Source organism: Diabrotica undecimpunctata, chromosome 4, assembly GCF_040954645.1.
Source record: "Diabrotica undecimpunctata isolate CICGRU chromosome 4, icDiaUnde3, whole genome shotgun sequence".
NCBI classification, from domain to species: domain Eukaryota; kingdom Metazoa; phylum Arthropoda; class Insecta; order Coleoptera; family Chrysomelidae; genus Diabrotica; species Diabrotica undecimpunctata.
This window is the reverse complement of record NC_092806.1, coordinates 56,260,293-56,283,239: the sequence shown is the minus strand read 5'-3', so window position 1 is coordinate 56,283,239 and position 22,947 is coordinate 56,260,293. Positions and strand designations below refer to the sequence as shown.

Sequence of the window (22,947 nt, the reverse complement as noted above, 5' to 3'; positions counted from 1 at the left end):
TAATTAATATTATACACGTGATACAGGGGTGAAAAATCTGGATACATATAATAATAAAGTAAATTATTAATAAAAGCTCAATTAATTAATAGTGAAATGGATAAACCTTGAAAGGTATACAACATGCAATCAGCTTACTGTACGCAAGAGAGGTACCTATAGGAATAATCAAAACGATCTAAAATATCTACCAAAACAACCCAATAAAAGTAAAAGTAGACGAAGAACTAACCGATCCTATTGAAGCTGGAAATGGGATAAGACAGGGAGATTCCCTGAGTCCGCTGTTATTCATGGTTGAAATAATAAAAAAACTAAGAACTAAAAAAGGATACCAAATGGAAGAAAAACAACTTAAAATAATCTGCTATGCAGACGACGCAATAATCTTAAAGTGAAGCAAATATCTTAAAGTGAAGTGAAGATGATTTACAACGTATGCTGCACCAATTTAATATAATCGCCAGAAAATTTAACATTTCCCCAAAAAAGACAAAATGCGTGGTTACAACAGCAAACTTACTAAGATGTAAATTGTAGCTGGAAGGTCAGATAATAGAACAAGTGATGGAGTTTAAATATCTAGGCATCACATTATCTAGCTACGGAACAGAGCCGCAGACTGCCTGAATGAAACAATATGGATAAATAAAAATATCGGGAAAAAAACGAAAGGCAGAATTTACAAAACAGTCATCAGACCGATAATGACATACGCGGCAAAAACAAGACCTGGCACAGAGAGGACAAAAAGGATGTTAGAAACAGCAGAGATGAAAACACTTAGAAAAATTAATAGTAAAACGGGAGAGAGCTAGAAGTACAGATATACGACTTAGATGTAAGGTGGATAACATCAAGGACTGGGTAAGAAATAGAAAAGTTGAATAGATGATCATATAAGCCGAATGACAACAAATAGTCGTAAAGACGGCAAGAGACGGTTCCCCAGTAGGAACGACAACTTACTTGAGGCACATTGAAAAACAGACAGAGTCATGTCTATATAAAAAAAATAAGAACTAGAATAAGAAAACGTAATCAACGATAAATATGCGAATAATAATTAAATCAATACAATTTTTAAAAGAAGCTCATCAAAATAGCATTAGTGATTGAACTTCATACAATTATTAATAAAAGCAAATCCAAAATATAATCAGTGATACATAATGGAATTAATATAATTATTAATCCAATCAATCAAAAATAAAATCAATGAAATTTCGTAGACACGATAAAGTGAATAATTGGTACAATGCGACACAGTATGAAATATAGTTCAGCACAAACAATTGTAGACTTGCAACCAATAATTGAATAATAATATAAAGATTTTTACACAAGTAAACCTACTCGTTTATTAACATCAATGTAATGTTGCCTATGATTTTGCATATTATCAAGTGGGGCGGCTTCTGACCGCAAGGGACTGAGTACATTCTGCTTCGGTGATATTCAGAAACAGAATTGAAGAGTTGAGATCGCGGGTAGTTCATCTTCGGGTGACTACATATCGGAAATGTAGGTGGGGGCGACTATTAACGCCAATGTTGCCTTATTCTTAAAACCAGTGGTGATATATTCTCGTGCGATTCGTATCTCCCGCATTTATATGGGGTTGCCCATAGTTTATGAAAAGTTGCGAAACGGCAACACTGTGGTCGCCAAAAGGGTCTCTGCAGCAAATGCTGAAGCTTATAAAACTCTATTAAATGAACTTAATAGCTGAGAAATGATGGAATTAGCCAAATAATTATGTATTATAGTTTTTAAATAGACAAATATTAAACCATGACAGCAAAAGATTTTAATCGGAGTATATGTAACCGAGAAAATAATAAAATACTAGTGCGCGACTTGAATTAGTGAAGCTAAATGAACAATGGGACCGCAGACTTGAAATAAAACGACGCATTTAGGTAGCCAAAAGCCCTTTCAATAACACGAAGGTAGTATTATGCAATGGAAAACTTAGAATATACGTTAGAACTAGAGTACCGAGATGCTACGTATTATCTGTCCTTTTATATGCAGTTGAGGCATGGACAATTGCGGACGCAACTGAAAAAAAAAGCTTTTCAGCTTTGAGATGTGATGTTATAGAAGAATGTAGAAAATATCATGGACACAAGATGAAAAAAGAAAAAGAAATACTCATCACTATGAAGGAAAGAAAAATGAGCTACTTTGGTCAATGAGTTGATTCAATTATTTATACAAGAGAAAGTGGAAGGAAAAAGAGGACTGGGGAGACGTCTGGTTGAAAAATTTAAAGCAAGCAGTGGAATGGAAAAACAAAAATAGAACTCTTTAGAACTGCTGCAGACAAAGTAAAATGGATCATGATGATCGCCAATGTCAATGTCAAGATTGTCAAAAGGCGATGAAAATAATGCTTTGACATATCATTTTTATATGCGATTAAGCCACAATTGATTGTAATGAAAATTAGGTTTTTAACTGCTGTTTGACTTTCCACTTCGGAAATCGTTTTCAAAAAGATTGATTTAGAAAATTGTCCGCAAAATATAAATAAAAATGTTAAAGCGGGTTATGTTTTTCAAAATCGACAGGGACTTACTTGGCCTCGATCTTCTGCAAACGAAAGAACAACTGATGCTTTTTCCGGAGATGGGTGCTGTAACAAAAAAGGACAAAATGAATATATTAGAGGAAGTGTAGATGTAGCACCATTTGATGCCAAAATAAAAAAGCATAAATTAACATGGTTAGGGCATGTTCAACGTCGAAATGATACTCACGCTATACGAAAACTCGTTTCTGGAAGGAATTAGGAAAAAGATCAAAGTAGATCTGGTGTGAGCAAGACTTATTTGTTCAATTGATTCATATTGGTATGGCCCAAGAAAAATGCTTATGTAGAAATCTAATTAGAGAAGCCGACTCTGTATATAAAGGCAAATAAACTGATGATGACTGAAACTGAACGTGTCAATAAATCGATCGATAGATCGAAAACGAAAAACTAAAACTAACCAATGTTTGGTAAAAACTGGTAAAGTTGTGTTTGCAGTATTTAGATTACTTTGGAACGATTGACCGTCTCAGTAGGCATAGATATTGTTGGAAAACGTTTATGAAGACAGAAAAACTTTCATGCATGACGTCTACGTAATTTTCAAAATAATTTTCACATGTGCCACAAAAATTTTGTTTTTGGACCACAACCGAAATGAAAATTTTTGGATTTTGATTAATAAGCGTCGTCTGAATGGCTTCAATATTTTCATTTACGTACAATATACATTTGATAGCTGTTCATTTCTTCGTTTTCGATTGATACTACTAGTGTTTCTGAATACTTTCACAGAATTTTCAAAACTCGCTGTTTCAGTAACACAATATCTGTTAATGGTCACGGAAATAGCTCATATATGCTGGAATTGAATACTGTGACCCCTATGTGAGTAACATTCAGTAATTTCTGCTCCTTATTCACTATTCCCTTAATAAAAGTTATGCAAAATTTTTTACAATATTTACTTTCGATTTTAAGGTTAAATGTCTACTGTGAAAGTGACTAAAGTTTTAATGCAAAACATTTACTTAAGCCGACTGCCATTGTGATTTTTTCGATGGAACGTTATAGTCACTAGAAAAATTTGTGCAGTAGCATAGAAATTGTTTTTGAAAGAAGTATTTTATCTTCTTTGTTTAACGCGTTCCTCTCAAGGTTCATATCTCAATACTGAAAATAGTATGAACGGAAAACTTTGATTACAGAAAAGAAATCTTTATTTCCGAAATATGTCTTTATTTTTCTGTTCTATGTTTTTTTGAAGGTTTTTGGTTATTCGGTTAAACAAATTCGGAATTTATTTATATGTCGGATCGGCTGCTAGGTATTTTTTCATTGTTTTGTATTTTATAGCACAGTTTTATTATACTCTCAAATATCAATACGATAATCCAATTGCTACATCCTGACACTACAACCTACTAAGAACCTCTTCCTCAAATTTTACACTTTTTTTTCTTGTTTATCTTGAGTTATATCGTTTACCCTTCTAAATTTTGTGGGTGGCTTTACCCCCATCTTATTCCTATTTCGCAGTTTTTTTATACATATTATTTATTTTCAATAGCCGTATTTTCTCCAGTTTATTGTAAGAAAAAATCTCTCCAATCTGGAAATTCCCTAAAATTTATTTCATTGACAGGTACACATCTTTCTGGCTAGCTGCATTTATTTTTTAATTAAGTCTTGGTACGTCTAGTACACTCATCATTTGTTTCTCGTTTTTTACAAAGCTAGATTCCTAATTGTGTTATATTTTTCCCAAGCAGCTAATATTTTTTACGTATTTTTTTATTTGTTTATTTTTTTTTTTGAAAAAGTAGAATAGCTATTAAAAGGTTGTATCTAGTTGTCCTTTTCTGGTTCTCAAAAACAGGATGAGGTAACTATACATGATAATGTGTTGGTATTCAAATGTTTACAGGTTTTCCATTGGTTTTGTAAACTAAGATATGACTTAAAGAATATATTAAAAGTGTGGTGTGTTTTGCATGATGACAAATAAAACCTAGTATTTGTTCTAATATAATTTTGTATTGTATAGTGCCTGGAGACCCACAAGATGTCAAAGTGACACCTATAGATTCAACTACTATTAAAGTTAACTGGAAACCACCACAAACAAGGGATAGGAATGGGATCATCTTGGGATACCATGTGCACGTCCAGGAAACAAAGGAAGAGGTGTGTATGATATTTATTATCCATGTTAACATGTCGCAGAAAATCAGTTTGTTTCTTTGTAACACATTCTGATTATTATTTTACAAATGCTCATCTCTCTCTTGTACAAATCTTACATTGAGACCTCTTTAGGGCAAAGACGGGAGTCGATTAACATCTTTCACAATATATTTTTAATTGTAGACTCAGAAGAGTCATTCATATGTGAGTCCACTTCTGGGACATCTCGTTTTGTCTGCCATGCCGCATCGAGGTCGGAATACTCCAGAGTTCGCCAGCTCTCTCTGGCATTGAATAGGCAATATTCCCCCTGTACCGTATATCCCCTGAGCACGATGATAGTCGCAGAATAAATCTCACCGCATTCGAACCAGTTGTGGTGCGGATTTCTAATGATTTTCTGAATGAACATGGTGTAGGTATGCATGTGTGTGAGTATATATTTTCTGTGTGTGCCTATGTGTATGCTTTAGTCTATGTATGTCATGTTCAATTAACAAATCTAGAGTTAATGGCAGTTAATGGCAAGTGTTTATTTGGTTATACCGTATTCATACATGTCGTATTATCCTATATATTCATAGAATGTTTCCTATTAGCCTTTGGAGCGCGCCGTCTTGGGGATAAGAACTTTCCCACCCAATCTTTCCTGTTCGTAGTACTGAAGAGCTGCAACTCAAATCAGAGCACCCTTTGCATAGTCTCAGACTGGCACGGTTACTGACACTTTTTCATGCGAAAAACTAGATACGGTACTCATACTTTGATATTTGTGTAAAATTTGACAGAACCAGTAATCATGGATCATCTGGAACTATATTGTGAATATTTCCTTTAATAATTGTTGTTTTTGGTTGTCCTTCACGTAGATCTTCATCCATGAAATGTTTTAACCATTTAAATATTTCACTATTGGTAACAAAGATGTATGGAAACATCTGTGATATGTACCAGTGTGCGTATTCAAAAGAGGAGATGGCATTAGATTCAAAAGAGGAGATGTCATGTTCAATCAACAAATCTAGGGTCAATGGCATAACTGCAGCTCCTATGTCATGTTCTCGATTGATCTACGAGTGTTTATTTGGTTATACCGTATAGTCATACATCTCGTATTATCCTATATATTCATAGAATGTTCCCTATTAGCCTTTGGTGCCCGCCGTCTCGGAGATAAGAACTTTCCCACCCAATCTATGCTGCGCGTAGTACTGAAGAGCTGCAACTCAAATCAGAGCACCCTTTGCATAGTCTCAAACCGGCACGGTTACTGACACTTTTTCATACGAAAAACTACATACGGTACTCATACTTTGATATTTCAGTCCATCTTCAGTGAACTTTCTAGTACTTGCAAAATAACCGCAAAACCAAACAGTGATTGGGTTTAAATGGATTAAATCATACTTAAAATTGTTAAATTAGCTCGCAATATGGCAATAGACTTAGATTGTCTACAGGGAACATAAGTCCCTACTCGAAAGAGTTTTCTACATCCGAACTGTAGTAAAGTTAAATGCCAACTGATATGTAGGATGTTTTGAGGAATAGTATACATCAGAAGGCATGAATGTATGTCTTGTCTCTCTAAAAGTATGTATTTTGCCACATTATACATTTCATCAGTATTGAAACTCATCAGAGTTTCAAATCTAAAACAGTCTCGAACAGTCTCGAAGGGAGTAGGACAGGATTCTTAAGCAGACTTCTCTTAGAACCATAAGAATTAATTATATATAGAACCATTAATAAGAACCATATATCGTAAAACATATTAAGATAGGACGTCTGAGGTGGATAGGGCATGTAATGAGGATGGAACAAAATGACCCAGCTAGAAAAACGCTCCTTGATAAACCCATTGGTCAGAGAAGAAGAGGAAGACCCAGAACAAGGTTCCTAGATAACAAGGCGATGGATAGGGACGACTGAAGAGAAATTCTTGAGGAGGCTAGGACCTACGCAGGGTTGTAAAGCTAGAATGATGATGATGATGTGTATCTCTTAACGTAGCAACCGCTAAAATATTTTACCATACCTCTATCGCACATGAAAAAATTTCTGTAATTTGTTTTATAGACGTCAGCGAATTATACTAGTAGATATGAATGCCTGTCTTGTCTCTCTAAAAAAATGTCTTCGTATATACTACGATGTGTTTCGTCTTGGTTAGGACTTATCAGATAGTGTCAGGTCGAAGACAAACTGGAACAAAGTTGTAATCTCTGTGTACCCTTTAATAAAATTAAATGAATATCTGAAGGAGATGTACCATCCTAAGCGAAGTATTTTGTAACGAATTTTTATTGAAGTATGCCAACGAACATATTTATTTTTGCTGCGTCTGAAATTTTTCATTTCGACACCACTGCTGTATCTACTTCTATGAAAACAATAAACTTTCGCCAAGATAACGGCAAATCTAAATTGAAGCCAAACCATGAATGTTAAGAAAACCATTAGTATATATTACTATTTCTAAATTTCGTGTAATTTCAGGGAAAGAGTTTTTTCAACGAACCCATGAAGTATGACGTTTTCGGTGATTCCCTGCTGGAATTGAATATATCTGGACTTCAACCCGATACCATGTACTCCATCCAAGTGGCAGCTCTAACAAGAAAAGGAGATGGCGATCGTAGTACTCCAGTGAATGTCCGTACTCCAGGTGGAGTACCAAATAGACCTGCTTTAACGCTCAAGTAAGTTTCAACATGTTTAAAATTATTAGGTTATTCTATTACTTATATCTCCGAATTGTTTACATGAGTTTTATATTTTCGGTTCCAACTAAATTCGTTTGTTAGATAATCGATTCTAAAACGGTTATTTTTGTACAAACTTTTAAACAGAAATCATTACTACTGAATTAAGTACGAAAATGCTTTTATTCGTTTAAGTAAAAATATAGTGCAGCGGCGAGGTTTGACGCTTTCTCTTCTTGATTGATAAGTTCATGTTGACTTCACTACTAAATGTAATAAAATTTATGCAATTATTTCCTGTTTTTCGACTATAATTATTAGCGTGGAATGTGCAAAGCGGATTATGCTGATGCATTTGTTATTTAGTCGCTCCCTGTCGAATGCCTGGGTTAAATACATGAATCACCTAGCTGTCGAATTGTGTAATTTTTTTAATTTTTTTATTGTTAACAGTTGAATTTCTATTGCTATTCTCAAAATACTATTAGATCTTTTGTTTTTTTTTTCAATATTGTGGATATTCCTCTGTAGTTTTCTGTCCTAGCTTTTTATTCTCTTATAGGTAGGCATGCATTGGTGTTCTTGCATGCCAATTTTCCGGATCTCGGGGGTTGCTATGTATATAAATAATAAGATAGTTAATGTCAGCTAACTCGTGCCCGCCATACATCAATAATTCATTCTCTATATTCTTCACTCTTGGACCCGTTTAGTATTTTTCTAATTACATATACTTTCTGTCTCATCCGGGTCATGAACCTCTTTAAATGTGTTCCATATATATCGTTGTTCATGTATCTCTTGATAGTCTAAATTTTAGCGTTGTTTTTATTTCTGATAACTACATTTTTCTGTGATTCCTGAGATCGGTTGCTTTTGTACTCCAAATATAAATTACTTTTGATTGCTCACAGTTCTTTGATCTCTCTACAAAACCACGGTTTTATGTTGTTGGTAGCATTAACATTTATTTTCCTAAAGTGATATATGGTTGAATGCTCGAATATATGAACTTTAATCAAATAAAAGGCAGATATCGAGCACAGTTTTTTTATTAAATCTTGCCCAATTACTTTCACTCTCAGAGCATCTTCAGGGGCATCTGAAATAAGCCAAGAAACGTTTTTCCAACTGAAGGAAGATGAATTAACTTCGAAAAAACTCAGTTGATGGTTGATAAAAAGTTTATATAACGTTTTGGACTTACTTCGTCAAAAATGTAGGCTATCCAACACGTCGATGATATATACATTAAATAATATATTTACACAAAACTAACATAAACATAAAATTATTTAGAAGTTACATTGTGGGTAACAGCAGTAGAGAGAATGGCTCCTGGTCTTAACGGAAATGTTAAAGTTTTAACCAATATACATTGCCTACCATAGGGTAAGAATATAGGGTAGAAAATTGGGGACAGAAACTATGAGGGCAAGATAAGGCAAGCAAAATAAACGCTACTAGTGCGTACGACACTCAGTTGGTTGTCGGAGAGCTGGGGTCGTGGATAAGTTGAAATAAATGGGTCGGATTGGGGTATCTACACAATGAATGAAATAAAGGGGTTACTTACATAAATCTCCTGGACAAAATGAAACAAGAAAGGGCTTCTAGCTATTTTAAGGGAAGGACGCCGCTTCGAAGAATCCTAAACTTGCTGGATTTAGGAAAAATATCCTAAAATAAAAAACACATAAAGGGTTAGGAGATTTTCTAAATTAAAATAAACAAAATGGTTGGAGCAATAAATTAAACATTTATTTGTGTCTCTAACAAACAGTTATCAAAATACAGATTGTACAAGAAATATAAATAGTTGCAATAGTTTTGCAACTATATAAATAGTTGCAAAATACAGAATAAAAAAAACTTATGTGTCCGTTTACAAACTCCGTTTACAAAGAGGTTGGAGATACTACAAAAACTTACAAATGTTACCGCACAGAGATTAATCTTTTTTTTTTTTAAACAAACAAAACAAATTAATATCGAAACAAATAAAGCTAGCTGTCATATGTTAACATTAAATTAAAAAAAAAACAATTAAAATGACAAGTTAAACCATAAAATTTACAATTTATTAAATATTACAAATCCTTTTAAATTTTAATGAAAGCAATTATTAATAATTATCAAAAAAAATTGTCTGTCTTTACTTTAAAATTTAAAATGTTAATTGTTACCTTAATTTCACTTGTTTCTCTTAACTTCAAAGAAAAAACTTCCTACTATTGCTAGGATTGGAGCTGCAAAGGACAAAACTCTCAACTCGAACAAAAGGAAACCATTTCCATACGCAGGCAGGGACGATTGAAACAGGAACTTGGTGGAGGAAATCAAGCTGACGACGGGGACATCCTATATACTCATTTTACAAAATGTCTTCAGTGCCGGTGCACAAATCTTATGGTGATTACTCTGTTTTAAACTGCCATTATGCAAAGAGTATTATCACTTAACCGGTCTTAAGACATAACACAAAAAAATTGAATCGACTCGCGATTCAAAATCGCCCAAACATCTATCTACTCTGAAGTTTCTTGCTTGACTCCCCTTCGTTAGATTTTACAAATTCGACCAAAATAAATTTCCCTTTACGTCTCACAGCTAGTTTTTGCCTACAAACTTAAAACAAACATAATACCCTCGACAGTCGTTCGTCGACAACCTTGAAATATCCCAGTTTTACTACGTCTTAGAAAAAACGTAGCAATTGACTTGCAATATTATATTAGGGGACCCGAATGTAAACAAATCGTTGTTCAGCGACAAAAACAACTTTTTAAATATTCCAGTTTATTGCGTTTTAACGACGAAAGACAAAAAAAAACTCTTTTTATATTCTGGGGGCATCATGAAATATAATCCTCTAGGCGACAAAAACTTGTCAAAATAGATAACATAATTCAAATTAACAAAATGGGATTTGAAACTACACATAGACAAAAAATATATCCAACGTTATTTACGCATTAAGGATTTTCGTAAAAGACAAAAACAGATTTTATGGCAATCTTTATGCGTACTGACGAGATAAACGAACAGGGACGTATTATAAAATTTAAAACGCTACAAAGTAACATATGATAACGTGGATAAACAGTCACAATCATCATTACATGACATTAGTAGAAAGAAAAACTACTTGGAGTTGGATTTATTGGAAGATTTGGAAATTATAAAGGAAACAAATAAAAATCTCACTGTCTTAATACTCAAATTGTTTTAAATTGTACTAAATTTAAACCGATTTTTAAAAATTTTATTGCAGCTTCACCTCGTAGGGGACCCAGCTTGACTGTTTAGGCTTCCTACACTGAGTATATCCATTAAGAGTTCTAGTAATTTCATACTTTAATTAATATTAATGTTTCAATCATCAATAACTTGCTAAACAAGCTTGTTCGTGATAAATTAATCTATAATTGGCGTTTATTACACTCACCATATATTTTCGTAATTTAGATATACCATCTCCACTGTTGTATATTTTAATATCTCTCACTATTGCTCAGTTGGTCTTGAGTAATTCTTTGATATTTTTAATTTTATGGTTTTCAAATTGACTGTAGGTTTAACTGAACTAGTGGTATCATAACACACTTTGTTTTCAACTTTAATTTTTTTATTCAAAGTATTTCAATTTCATATTTCAATTTCTTCTTTTCTACAGTATTGGTAGTGCTTGGTAGACCGTTTTAGTGCAGTCAACCAATCACTATCTAACAGATTGTTTAGTCTAGTTCTTACATTCACAGTCTATGTCCACTTCATTTGCCCCCAAATTAAGACCTAAATTATTACTGACAGTTTTGAGTGTGAGATCTGGATTATGCAATCTACATAAAGTAATTAATATAATTTCATATTTCATCAGTTGACTTCCTATATTAGTGGTCAGTTGAACTTGTGGTCGATGTTCAGTTTACTATAGAATTTTGAAATGTGCAGATCACCATGATTGTGACTGCTCATCCAAGTTGTCATACGTCAGATGTCACTTTAACATTTCCATTAAGACCAGGAGCCATTGTCTCTCCTGCTGTCACCCACAATGTAGCTTCTAAATAATTTTAAACTGTTTGTCCTTTGTCTAGTGTTAGTTTTTTGTAATTGTATTATTTTTAATGTATATAACATTCATCTACGAGCTGGATAGCCTACATTTTTGACGAAGTAAGACTAAAACGTTATATAAAGTTTTTATCAACCATCAACTTCGAGACTATTTTCGTCGATAAGTAGAAAATATTCAATACAGAAGTCTTTAATAATTCATAATCCCAGTGACCGTCTTGTACGGCTGGTTTTTAAAGGATTTCGGTTTAAATTAAGTAAGTAATAGCAGTATTGTTGTATGTTGACTAATATTGTTGTTCGATGTGTTTATCAGTACGTTTGAAGTCAATTATAAATATCTTCTTTTTCTTCTTCCTCTTGATAAGCAATTCTGCTTGTTCGTTAGCGGATTAATACCTCTGTGGAAGGTTGTCACTCCATCTTTTGCTTGGTAGTCCGACACTTTCTCTTGCTGATTGGTGACTTGTCTCTTGCTATTTTGACGACACGGATCTCCCTCATTCTGCTTATGTGAATATTTTATTCTTTTTTTTTATATATTAGTGTCCATGGGTTTATACATTGTACGTTACATTTTTTTCTAATGTCTTCACTTCTCTTTCGATCTCTCAGCGTATTTCCTGTAATTCTTCTCAGTACTCTCATCTCTGCCGTTTCTAGTAGCCTTTGTGTTGTGGCTATGTCGGGTCTTGTTTCTGAGGCATACGTCATTATTGGTCTTACAGTGGCTTTATAAATTCTTGACTTCATCTCAGTGTTAATATGTCTGTTTCGCTATATAGTCTTATTAACGCATTCTGTGAGTTTAATTGCTTTTTGTACTTGATCTTTCACTTCTTTGTCCAGGTCTCCATAGCTGGACAGTGTAATTCCAAGGTTTTTTGGTTCCATTACTTGTTCAATACTGATGCCATCAATTTCTATTTTACATCTGATTGGTTCTTTGCTGATTACTATTGTTTTATTCTCAGATATTTAAGGGAACATCTCTATTATACGGAAGAGTATTACATCTTTCTCTTACTCTGTCAAATGCTTTCTTAAAGTCAATCAGACACAGAAATTCTGGTCTATTATACTCTAGTGATTACTCAGTAATATGTTTTATAACGAATATTGCATCTGTACATGATCTTCCAGTACGAAAAACCTGTTTTGGTCATCTGCTAAACTTAATTGCTAAACTTAAACTCTAATTCATTAGTTCTTGTAAAATTTTAGTTATAGGGTGGTATTTAACAAGTTTATATTCTTTTGGTTCCTATTCGTTTCGAATATTAGCGATCATTCTGGCTATAATTATTTTATTAACTGATGCTTTAAATAGATTAGTTGTTGTTGTGGAGAACCATTTCCCCAGATTTTTTAACATGATATTCTTCTCCCAATTCCTCGCTTTACGAATACTTTGCCTTGAAGGATTATTTTCAGTAATCTGTATTTAGTGTCGTTTTTCATTGTGTGTCCGAGATATTCTAACTTTCTCCTTTTAATCGTATACATTACTTCTCTTTCTTTCCCCATTCTTCGTAGTACAGTCTCGTTGTTTATCTTGTCCGTCCATGATATCGTCCGGATTCTTCTGTATAGCCACATCTCGAAGGCTTCAAGTTTTTTCTCCACCGCCAACAAGTTTAATATACCTCTGTACATTTCTGGCTGTTTTTATCTCCTTTTTTGAATAGTAGAATTAGTTCGCTCGTTCTCCTTTCTTCCGGTATTTTATTGCATTTTATAATTTTATTAATTAATGTTGTTAATTGTTCTGTCATTGCTGCTCCACAATATTTCAGAAATTTGTTTGGTATCCCGTCTTTACTTGCTGCTTTTCTGTTCTTAAGCAAGTTCTACGTTTGTGTACTATATAATTGACTTTTTACATTTTTTTATTGCAATTTTGGCGTATAAATATCTAATATTTGTATGTATTTATAATTCAATTGCAATTGATTAATTTTAATTTAGAAAACGTATTTCTCTCCGCCATTGATAATTTGATTGACAGTTTTATCTTACTTCAGTGGTTTTCAATATGAAATCGAGCAAAAAGTGTGAAACGTAGAGTATTCATTATGTACGGGTAGATGTTATTGCGAGCTGCATTACTCGTGTGTCATTTTCGTTCCGTTTACCCCTTCCATAACAACCCATTCGTAATTCTTCTTCATCTTCTTGTTCACTTCTTCGTCGCTATGTGAACATGTTAGAGCGCAGGTCTGAATAATTTGAAGATTATACCTCCTGTTTAGATTTATAACACTAGCTACTCTGGTGACTTTGTTTTTATAAATGTTAATAATAAATATAATTAATAAATAATAAATTAATAAATGTGCTAATTAAATATTTGTTTCTAGAATTATTGAACGAGAGCCGACAGTTACAATTGAATTGGAATGGTCTAGACCTTCTCAGACCTACGGTGAATTGAAAGGCTATAGATTGAGATACGGAGTGAAAGAGCAACTTTTGAAGGATGTCCCTTTAAAAGGTAAAACCATAAAATGTTTTATAATTTATCAGACTAGAAATAAAATTTAAAAGTTATTTTGCATATAGTCTTTCGGAATATAGTTGAGGCCTAGAAATATCAAAACGCCTTGGTCACATAAAGAACTTTGAATTTTTTTGGTACTTTTCCTCTGCATATTCAGTAATTCTTTGGTGTAAGTAATAATATCCGTTTTCTGTTTTAGGATCCCACACAAGCTATAGGATAAACGATTTGGAAAGAGGTGTGGATTATGAATTCCGTGTAGCAGGTCAAAACCACATCGGCATTGGACAGGAAGCTATAAAATACATGAAAACCCCTGAGGGGCCTCCAACAGGTCCGCCGACCAATATAACATACCACTTTCAGACTCCAGATGTCGTTTGCATCTCCTGGAGTGCTCCAAGCCGTGAACATCGCAACGGACAAATCATCAAATACGATATACAGTTTCATAAAAAGTCTGATCATAGCAATATAATAATCAGAAACGTGTCTAATACAAAGGCAGTATTTACCAATCTAGAGGAAAACACTGAATATGTATTCCATATCAAGGCTTACACTAGTCAAGGTGCTGGCCCGAACAGTGAAAAGTACACTGTACAAACTGAAAGAGATATAGGTCGAGCTCCCATGTCGGTAAAAGCGGTAGCTACCTCAGACTCTAGTGTTGAGGTTTGGTGGGAGCCAGTACCATCTCGGAATAAAGTCATAGGTTATAAGATATTTTACACAATGACAGCTGTAGAAGACTTAGACGAATGGCAGCAGAAGATAGTAGGGTTAACTGAGTCAGCCGATTTAGTGAATCTGGAAAAATATGCTCAATACGCTATAGCTGTAGCAGCTAGAATGAAGACTGGACTCGGGCGATTATCCGAGAAAGAATTAGTAAAAGTGAAACCAGAGGATGTTCCGCTTAATTTAAGAGCTCATGAGGTAACCACTCATTCTATGACTCTCTCGTGGTCGCCTCCCATTAGACTGAATCCAATCAAGTACAAAATATCCTTTGACGCTATCAAAGAGTTCGTCGATTCCCAGGGAATCACACAGACGCAAAATATTCCTAGAGTCGAAATTAAGTTAGATGCAGACGTTAGATCTCATACAATCAACGAACTGTCACCGTTTACAACGTACAACGTCAATGTCAGCGCCATTCCAACTGATAACTCTTATCGCCCTCCAACGAAGATTACTGTAACCACCCAGATGGCAGCACCACAACCGATGGTCAAACCAGATTTTTACGGCGTGGTAAACGGCGAGGAAATTCATGTTATTCTACCTCAAGCTTCGGAGGAATATGGTCCAATTAGCCATTATTATCTAGTTGTAGTTCCCGAAAACAAAATGACAATCCAGAAAAATCCCGACCAATTTTTAACGGACGAATTAATAGCTAATATCGAAAAGATACCCGACAACTCAGATCTTCCGTACATAGCAGCAAAGTTTCCTCAAAGAAACATCCCCTACACTTATCACTTGGGCACCGGAGAAAGCAACGATGGTTACGTTAATTATAAACTAGAGCATGGAAAACGGTATAGGATATTTGTACGCGCGGTCGTAGATACCCCTCAGAAACATCTGTATACCAGCAGCCCCTTCTCTGAGTTTTTGTCCTTGGACATGAGGGAAGTTCCACCTGGCGATCCTCCAAGAAGACCTAATCCAAACACTCCCACTGATAATGATGTCAAAGTTAGTTCCCAGGAGAAGGAAGCCGAGGTAAAGTTTCCAACAAGAACTAGGGATGAAAATGTAAAGATAATAATTTTACCAATTATTCTCATACCGTGATTGAATCCAATTAATACGATATCATTATAGGTTTAAAAAAAATATTTACTATTTAGAAATTCCAGGAATTAATTAGCATTTGTTATTTTACGTTAATTTCTTTGTTTGATTTAGATGTTTAGTTTTTTTGTGTAATAGACAAGTTATTTTAGTAGGCATTCCAAATTTCTTGTATTTTTATTACTGGTTGCTCTTTTTCTGCTTCTTTATTGTTCACTGGCTAACAAAGAGCAACTGTTTTATGGCAAGATGACTCTCTTGCTATTAGACGAAATTGTACAATTGTACAAAAAGTTCTGGGTTGTAAAATGTATCTTACAGATATCAAAATTTTTTCATAAACAGATGATATTGTTCTAATCAGATGATCTCCAACCTGCACATATTTAATGACAGGAGATAACCTTAAAGTCATGGTAACATGGAGGTGTTTACACATTCAAATACACAGACTGACGAAAGCCTTGTGCTTCTGAAGTTATAGATACCGCGTTGTATACGTCTAAACCACTCTGGAAGATTAATTTTACGAAAAAAGTAAACGATAGATTTGGCCAGTGTCTGGATTTACGTTTGTAGATACTTGCGCATATGCGCTTTGTTATTTGCGAATTAAAATACATTCATTGATAATTTGCATTGGGCTCCTGATGCTCCCGGGATTTACGAAAAGCTGTTCTGAAAGATTTATTTTGTACATTACGACTAGCGTAAAGCACAGAAAACAATAGTTGGTAAATTGTGTTCATTTAATCAATCAAACTAGATGGCGCCTTCGCAAGCTGCCTCTGCTACACCAAGTGGTATCATATGCACATACATCTTGTCGGTATTTTTTTTGTCTCAACCTGGCCCAAGTAGTGGACCAGCTTGAGACAAATCCAAAACGACTAAAATTCTTTAAAACATTCGTTATATATTTCAAAACATCAAATGATATATATACATAAACTCCAACAAAACGACTTAAATCAAAGTTCTCAACGAATGTATATGTATATTATCGAACTTGACGCCAAAGAAATAAAGGACTTCTGACGTTTTGTACCTCCGCAATTAACAATTGGTGGCAGCACACATCTAACATGTCCTCAACAGCAGCGGGAAACAAAAATGTATTTTTACTTTTAGCACTATGACGCAAAATGGGTCTTTAAAGTCGTTTACTTCAATAATTTTCGCTACATATAGAACTGACTTTTTATCACGAAATTCCACCAGCACATAAGAATTAATCTCAGGCAAATCCTGGTGACGACCTCAAAATCTGTGAATGATTCGGCATCTGAGGAATTAGGCACAAATGAATCAGTGTCAGTTTCACTTAATGAATTGCTTCCTTTCTTTTTTTCTCATGATTTTCCTCGATTTATAACTTCTCGGGCGTATCAGTTAGAATTTTTCTTTGGCCTTTTCTCCTCATTTTGAGATTTTCTCGGGATCTGCTTTGGGATAACCAAACAATTGTTCTGAACTTCTGAAGATCTGACGTTTCTCATCAGTTTCGACAATTTCTTCATTTTGATCAAACCTCTTTATTTGTCAAATTTTGCTGCAGCTTGGCTGACATTCTTTACGATTCGTATCACCCTCCTCTAATATTTCATTCCTATCTGTTACGTTACTAATCAAAAAGTCAATCTTATTAAAGACGTATTGATTAAAAGGCATTATTCCGCATTTTTTGAAACTTGCCTTTATGTTACTGGGGGTTATAGATTTATCAAACGCATATCCGACACATTCCGCGAGATGAAAAATTGTTATTGGCTTTCCTGGTTTTTCCAACAGCCACATACAGTGGCTGTGACGGTAAAGTGAGCATGGTAACTCCGTTGTCTCTTGTTAAATTTAGTGTCCCAATGGACAAGTGGCTTTCATGATTATCCAAGATCAGTAATCTTAAATTTGTTTTGGAACTGTTCGAGTGTTGTATAAAATGCCGTGTAACAGGTACAGATAATTCAGAGTTCATCCATCCTGAGGACTTTGCAAGTCCTAATGTAGCAGCAGGCGCTCCGTTTAACATGTGATGGGTAAAATTAACTCTTGGAAAGGTCATGACAGGGGTAGTGTAGTTTCTGAAACATTAGGGAAAAAGTTAAGTATTGTAGCAAGTCATACTTTTGTCAAATTTACAAACCTGTTGCACTTATAATGTAGCACGTTGTAACCAATATACCTCGTTCGCCGCTTGTAATTTTATTGATTTGTTTTACTACTCTTGGTGCAAAAATCTTTGATGACTTTTGTACAGTTGTGTTCGATGGTTCATCTCAATTGAAAATGCGTGGGTCTTCAGAAAATCGATCAAAACGCTTCAAAACTTTCCTCTTAATTTCGAAAAAATTCATCCACATTACAACGAATAAATGTTGTAGCCCTGGATAAGCTGCAATTTTCCGGTTTGCTGATAATGAGTTCAATATGTCTCCTTCTGAGCAAGTCTTCAAGATGTCCAGCAGACTTAATTTCTTCCCATTTCTGAGGCATATGAATTTTGTTATATAGATAGAGTTCGTAAGCCAGTTGCCTCACGTCTTTTGTAGACTTTCAGTAACACATTTTGCTGCATTATAGACTCATGGACAAAAATATCGAATATTTTGGAATTTTCTAATTTTTGTTTTTTCAAAATAAATTCTGGTCAATCAAGTCGTTTATTGTAAAATAGAGTTTATTTTAACAATATTTAATGAACAATTTTAAGTTTTTATGCGGAGAAAATTCCGAAAAAAAATGTTTAATATTAGGTAAATAAGGTTATTTTACTCTAAAATTAAATGATAATTTAAATTGCTTAAACAAGTCGTTTTAACTGAAAGAAATGCATGATCAGTAACGAGTATTCTCCCCTCTAGCTCTTATTACTGCTTGCATCTTTCTTAGCATGCTTGCAAGTAAATTTTGGACATATCCTTGGTAAATTGCATTTCATTCATCCTGTGCAGCAAGCCGAAGCTGCTCTATCGTATTTGCATCGGGATTTCTTTGTCGTATGCTGCGATTCAGATGATCAAACATGTACTCTGTTGGATTTAAATCCGTTATAAACGGTGGCCAATCCAATCTTCGAATTTGGACCTCATCAAGACAATTACTCACTATGGCAGCGGCATGTGGTCGAACATTATCGCGTATTAACGTGAATCTTTCATATCCAATGTAACTAACATATGACAAAACATGATCTTGCAGGATGTTTTAAAAGTAAGAATCACCAGTCATCCGTCCAATCACTTCCACAAGTGCGGTACGTACCTCCCAACTAATACCTTCCCAAAGAATTATGCCATCAACTCCAAAACTAACGGTCTGGGCGAGACTTCAGCTGGCGAATCGTTCTCCAACTCTTCTGTAGACGTAGTTTTGACCATCTGGCTTCCAAAAAACGGTCATCAATTGCGGTTGTGCACCTTGGGCGTCCTTGGCCAGGCCTTCGTACAAAATTTCCTGTTTCGCGGTACCTTTTTAAAGTATTCGTAACTATAGATTCAGTTCTGCTGAGACGTCGTGCGATACCTTTTTGTGCATATCCTTCCTCGTACAAAATTACAATATGTGCTACGTGGGCTTCATCGCAGTGTCGAATTGGTGGCATACTTGTTTTAAACTTAATTAAATCAAAACAATATTTAATTAAACTAAAAATAACCGAATTAGTATGATTTTTCCTTTACGTGAAGAAGGTTTTTTATGATAAAATGTACGAATGACACTAACCACTGAATAAACGTCAAAATAAACGTCAAAATATTTCAAACCAGTTGAGTACATCAGCCTACTATATGAGTATTATCAGTAATCTAAAATTATTTTGAAATAATAGTGACTACAAAAAAAAATTGGAAAATTCCAAAATATTCGATATTTTTGTTCATGAGTGTATTACGTAATTGTTAAGCAATATTTCTTGTTCATCATTTAATACCCTTCGGGTATCGTAGTGGGGTTTATACAATAATACGTCGTTGGGAACTTCTTTACCTTTCTTTACGTATCGCGCTAATGTTTGATGTTTAATGGCATTTCTCTCGCTGGCTATTCTGAGGCTAAAGTAATGTTGTAATAAATCATCTACAGCACATTGATAGCCTCTGTGCTAAACAATTCTTTGTTAAATTTTCTTTTTCGACCGCGAGACATCTGTAACAGAAAATCATAATTGCAGATTAGGTTACAACATTATGAGCCACCTTAAGACACGTCCCATGATGGCCCAATACATCTCAAGGTGACCCAGAATACATTATAAAGAACAATCGTTAATATTGTAAAATATAAAAATATTAACATTTTAAAAATATCACATGGAATATTTGATAACTCAAGTATTTGGTATAAAAAAAAACATACCTCTTTCGAAAAAAAAAATTACTTGTAAAAAAAATCTCTCACTCTCAAAACGTACCTAAATAACACAAGAACGACTGACCGTTAACGACAAATACTCTTTAGAACTGAATGCCATTTCTAGCGCATAATTTGAAAATTGTTGAGACTGTCTCATGGTGCACGCGTCTCAAGGTGGCCCATTCTCCCCTACAAATTTTAATTTTGGACGATCGGACGCTTAGATATTTTTAAGGTCATAGCCGTTTAGAAAATCCACAAGCTCTACGATTACAAATACAGAGACTGACATAGCGTTGTGCTCCTAAGGCAGACACTGTCTTACATACAACTACATATTTGTTGCAAGCTTACATTGTTACATATCTCATGCATTATTATTATTGTGACTTTATTCCAGAAACTAAAAGAAAAATTATTCTTTGCTACAGTTTGTAAATTCAGCTCTACATATTAAGTCTTTTTCATCGATGGTTTTCCTGGAATATTTTAAATATTACGTGAATCACGTATTTCTTTGGGTATTTTCATGTCGCTGAGTTCTATTGTCAGATCATTATAACTATTTTAATATCATCAAGAATACCTCATTCAAACAGAGCTCAACAGGAGATCAAACAGAACCTCTGTTCGAATTTGCGGGAGAGGGCTATGTCAGGGCTGGGAGGAGGAGGAGAGGAAGACCAAAGAAGATCTTGGGGAAGACGCTTAGGTAGGACCTGTCGATACTTTAAAAGGGGATTGATATTGGTATAACCCAAGATTAAAACTTATGGAGAAATGTACCGGGAAACCGACCTGGCATAGGGATAAAGGCAAAGAGAATGATGATGATCGAATAGTACATCATTCATAACTTAAGATAAACTAATCATAAACAATTAGAGTTTAATGTCAATATTCAGAGTAATGAGGTTTTTTTACAATGGGATTACTAACAAAAGACTTTTACTTTCATGATTAAGTGTGGTTGTTTCTTGAAAGGTTGATCACATGCTGTCATAAAGTATACTGATATATATTAGAAATAAGTTAAAGTTGATCCTAGGTAATCAAATGAAATACCCTCCAATAAAGTCATCCCAGGTACTTCAGAATACTTACAAGACGATTTTAAGTCCTCTACTTTAAAATATATATCCCTGAGTTATCATTATGATTGAGGCAGATAAAATTAAACTAGGAATATTTTTTTCTTTCCAACTAACTAAACAAAATAATTTGTCTGTTGAGAAGGATTTCCGAGGTATATATCGAACCATCCGACTTAAAATAATTTGTATTAAAATTGTGACTTAATGAATGAATGAGTTAAGAGATTATGTTTGTCCTTTTAAAGTACTACCAGTCTGTTAGCAATAATTTGCCAGGCTGTAATAATTGCAGGCATTATCCGATCTTAAATGTGATCTAATACATTGTCGAGAATAAAATTGGGGTCATCCCGTAATTTGAAGTTATTTTAGAAATTATTATTCTTTTTTAAATATTTTCAGTTGTAACCTAGTTTAATAACGGATTACTTAAAGAAAACAATGTTTTTATCCTTAAAACTTTATTGGAGGTAATGAAAATGACTAATTTTTCTTTGATGTACTAAATATTGAAAAGGACCAATTTTAATTTGATTTGCTTTTTATAGATAAACTTCTCTTTATCTCATCCCAAACATGTTCTATGGGATTGATATCTGGACTGCTAGCAGGCCAAAGAAATAGAGTGATTTGAACCTCATCAAGATACTCAGTATCTATCCTAGCCATGTTGGGCTGTGCATTATCACGCATAAATGTTGCATCGTCTCTAAGAATAACCATAAATGGCAAAACATGGTCTTCTAGAACCTGTGTCGGGTATCTACGCGCAGTCAATGTCCCGTTATTGATAAAGACTAACTCTGTACGAGCATCAAGCGATATACCTCCCCATGCCATAACTGATCCTCCACCAAATGCAAGTCGCCGGCAACACATGCTTGAGCATAACTCATGCCTGGTCGTCGCCACACTCTTACACATTTGTCTAATCCCGTAAGATGCAATCTCGAGTCATCGGAAACCAATACACGACTCCAATCCTATATTTTCCAAGCCGAGTGTTCTCGTGCGAAATTCAATCTTGCAATACGGTTTTTCACGGGAATTCGGTGGTCCAGTTACTCTAGCTTGAGCAGATAAACCAGCAGTATGAAGTCTCCTCCTTACTGTCCATTCGCTTACATTTGCATTTCTCACTTCTTGCAGATAATTTCGAAGCAAAACTACCGTGACTGTTCGGTTCCTCAAATCACTAGTAACGACAAAGCGCCAAAGCGGTCATCTCTATGTTGTAATTCTGCCTCGACCATTCGTACCATCGCCATACGTTGCGCACTGAAGATGCTTATACAAACTTATGCTCATTTCAATACACAGAAAGTAACCACACTACATAAACAATTTACAATTGACGTTAAAACCACAGAAACAAAAACTATGCTGATAACGGTTCTTAAAAATTAGGGTAAGGGGCCCTTTTTATCTCAAATGCTTATCGAAACCTCAAAAACAACAATTTTTTTCATGCAATAATAATTTCTAAAATAAATTCAAATTACGGGGTGGCCCTAATTTTATGCTCGACAGTGTACCTTGGAAGTTCTTTAGTGAATGTTTGTTGATATTTTATTATATATGTTCGTGTACTCTGTAACTGCCAGTGTTGAACAGTGTATACTATTCTATTCTACCTGTGTATTTTCAAGATGATCGATTTTCTCGTCTTTAAAACGAGTC

The 22,947-nt window shown here is 34.4% G+C and overlaps 2 protein-coding genes across 7 annotated transcripts in view; one reads left to right on the top strand and one right to left on the bottom strand.

The window, feature by feature from the left end:
* Positions 1 to 22,947, top strand: part of Lar (tyrosine-protein phosphatase Lar) — a 1,676,858-nt gene that overhangs the window by 1,615,876 nt on the left and 38,035 nt on the right. For all 6 annotated transcript variants that reach the window (XM_072529515.1, XM_072529513.1, XM_072529514.1 and 3 more), the window contains 4 exons: positions 4,587 to 4,726; positions 7,226 to 7,428; positions 13,872 to 14,005; positions 14,211 to 15,748. In XM_072529515.1, coding sequence (XP_072385616.1) covers positions 4,587 to 4,726; positions 7,226 to 7,428; positions 13,872 to 14,005; positions 14,211 to 15,748 — 2,015 coding nt within the window. The remainder of the gene's footprint in view (positions 1 to 4,586; positions 4,727 to 7,225; positions 7,429 to 13,871; positions 14,006 to 14,210; positions 15,749 to 22,947) is intronic.
* Positions 19,879 to 22,947, bottom strand: part of LOC140439543 (ribonuclease P protein subunit p40-like) — a 110,509-nt gene continuing 107,440 nt past the window's right edge. The window contains exon 6 of the mRNA XM_072529517.1: positions 19,879 to 19,966. Coding sequence (XP_072385618.1) covers positions 19,894 to 19,966 — 73 coding nt within the window. The 3' untranslated portion in view covers positions 19,879 to 19,893. The remainder of the gene's footprint in view (positions 19,967 to 22,947) is intronic.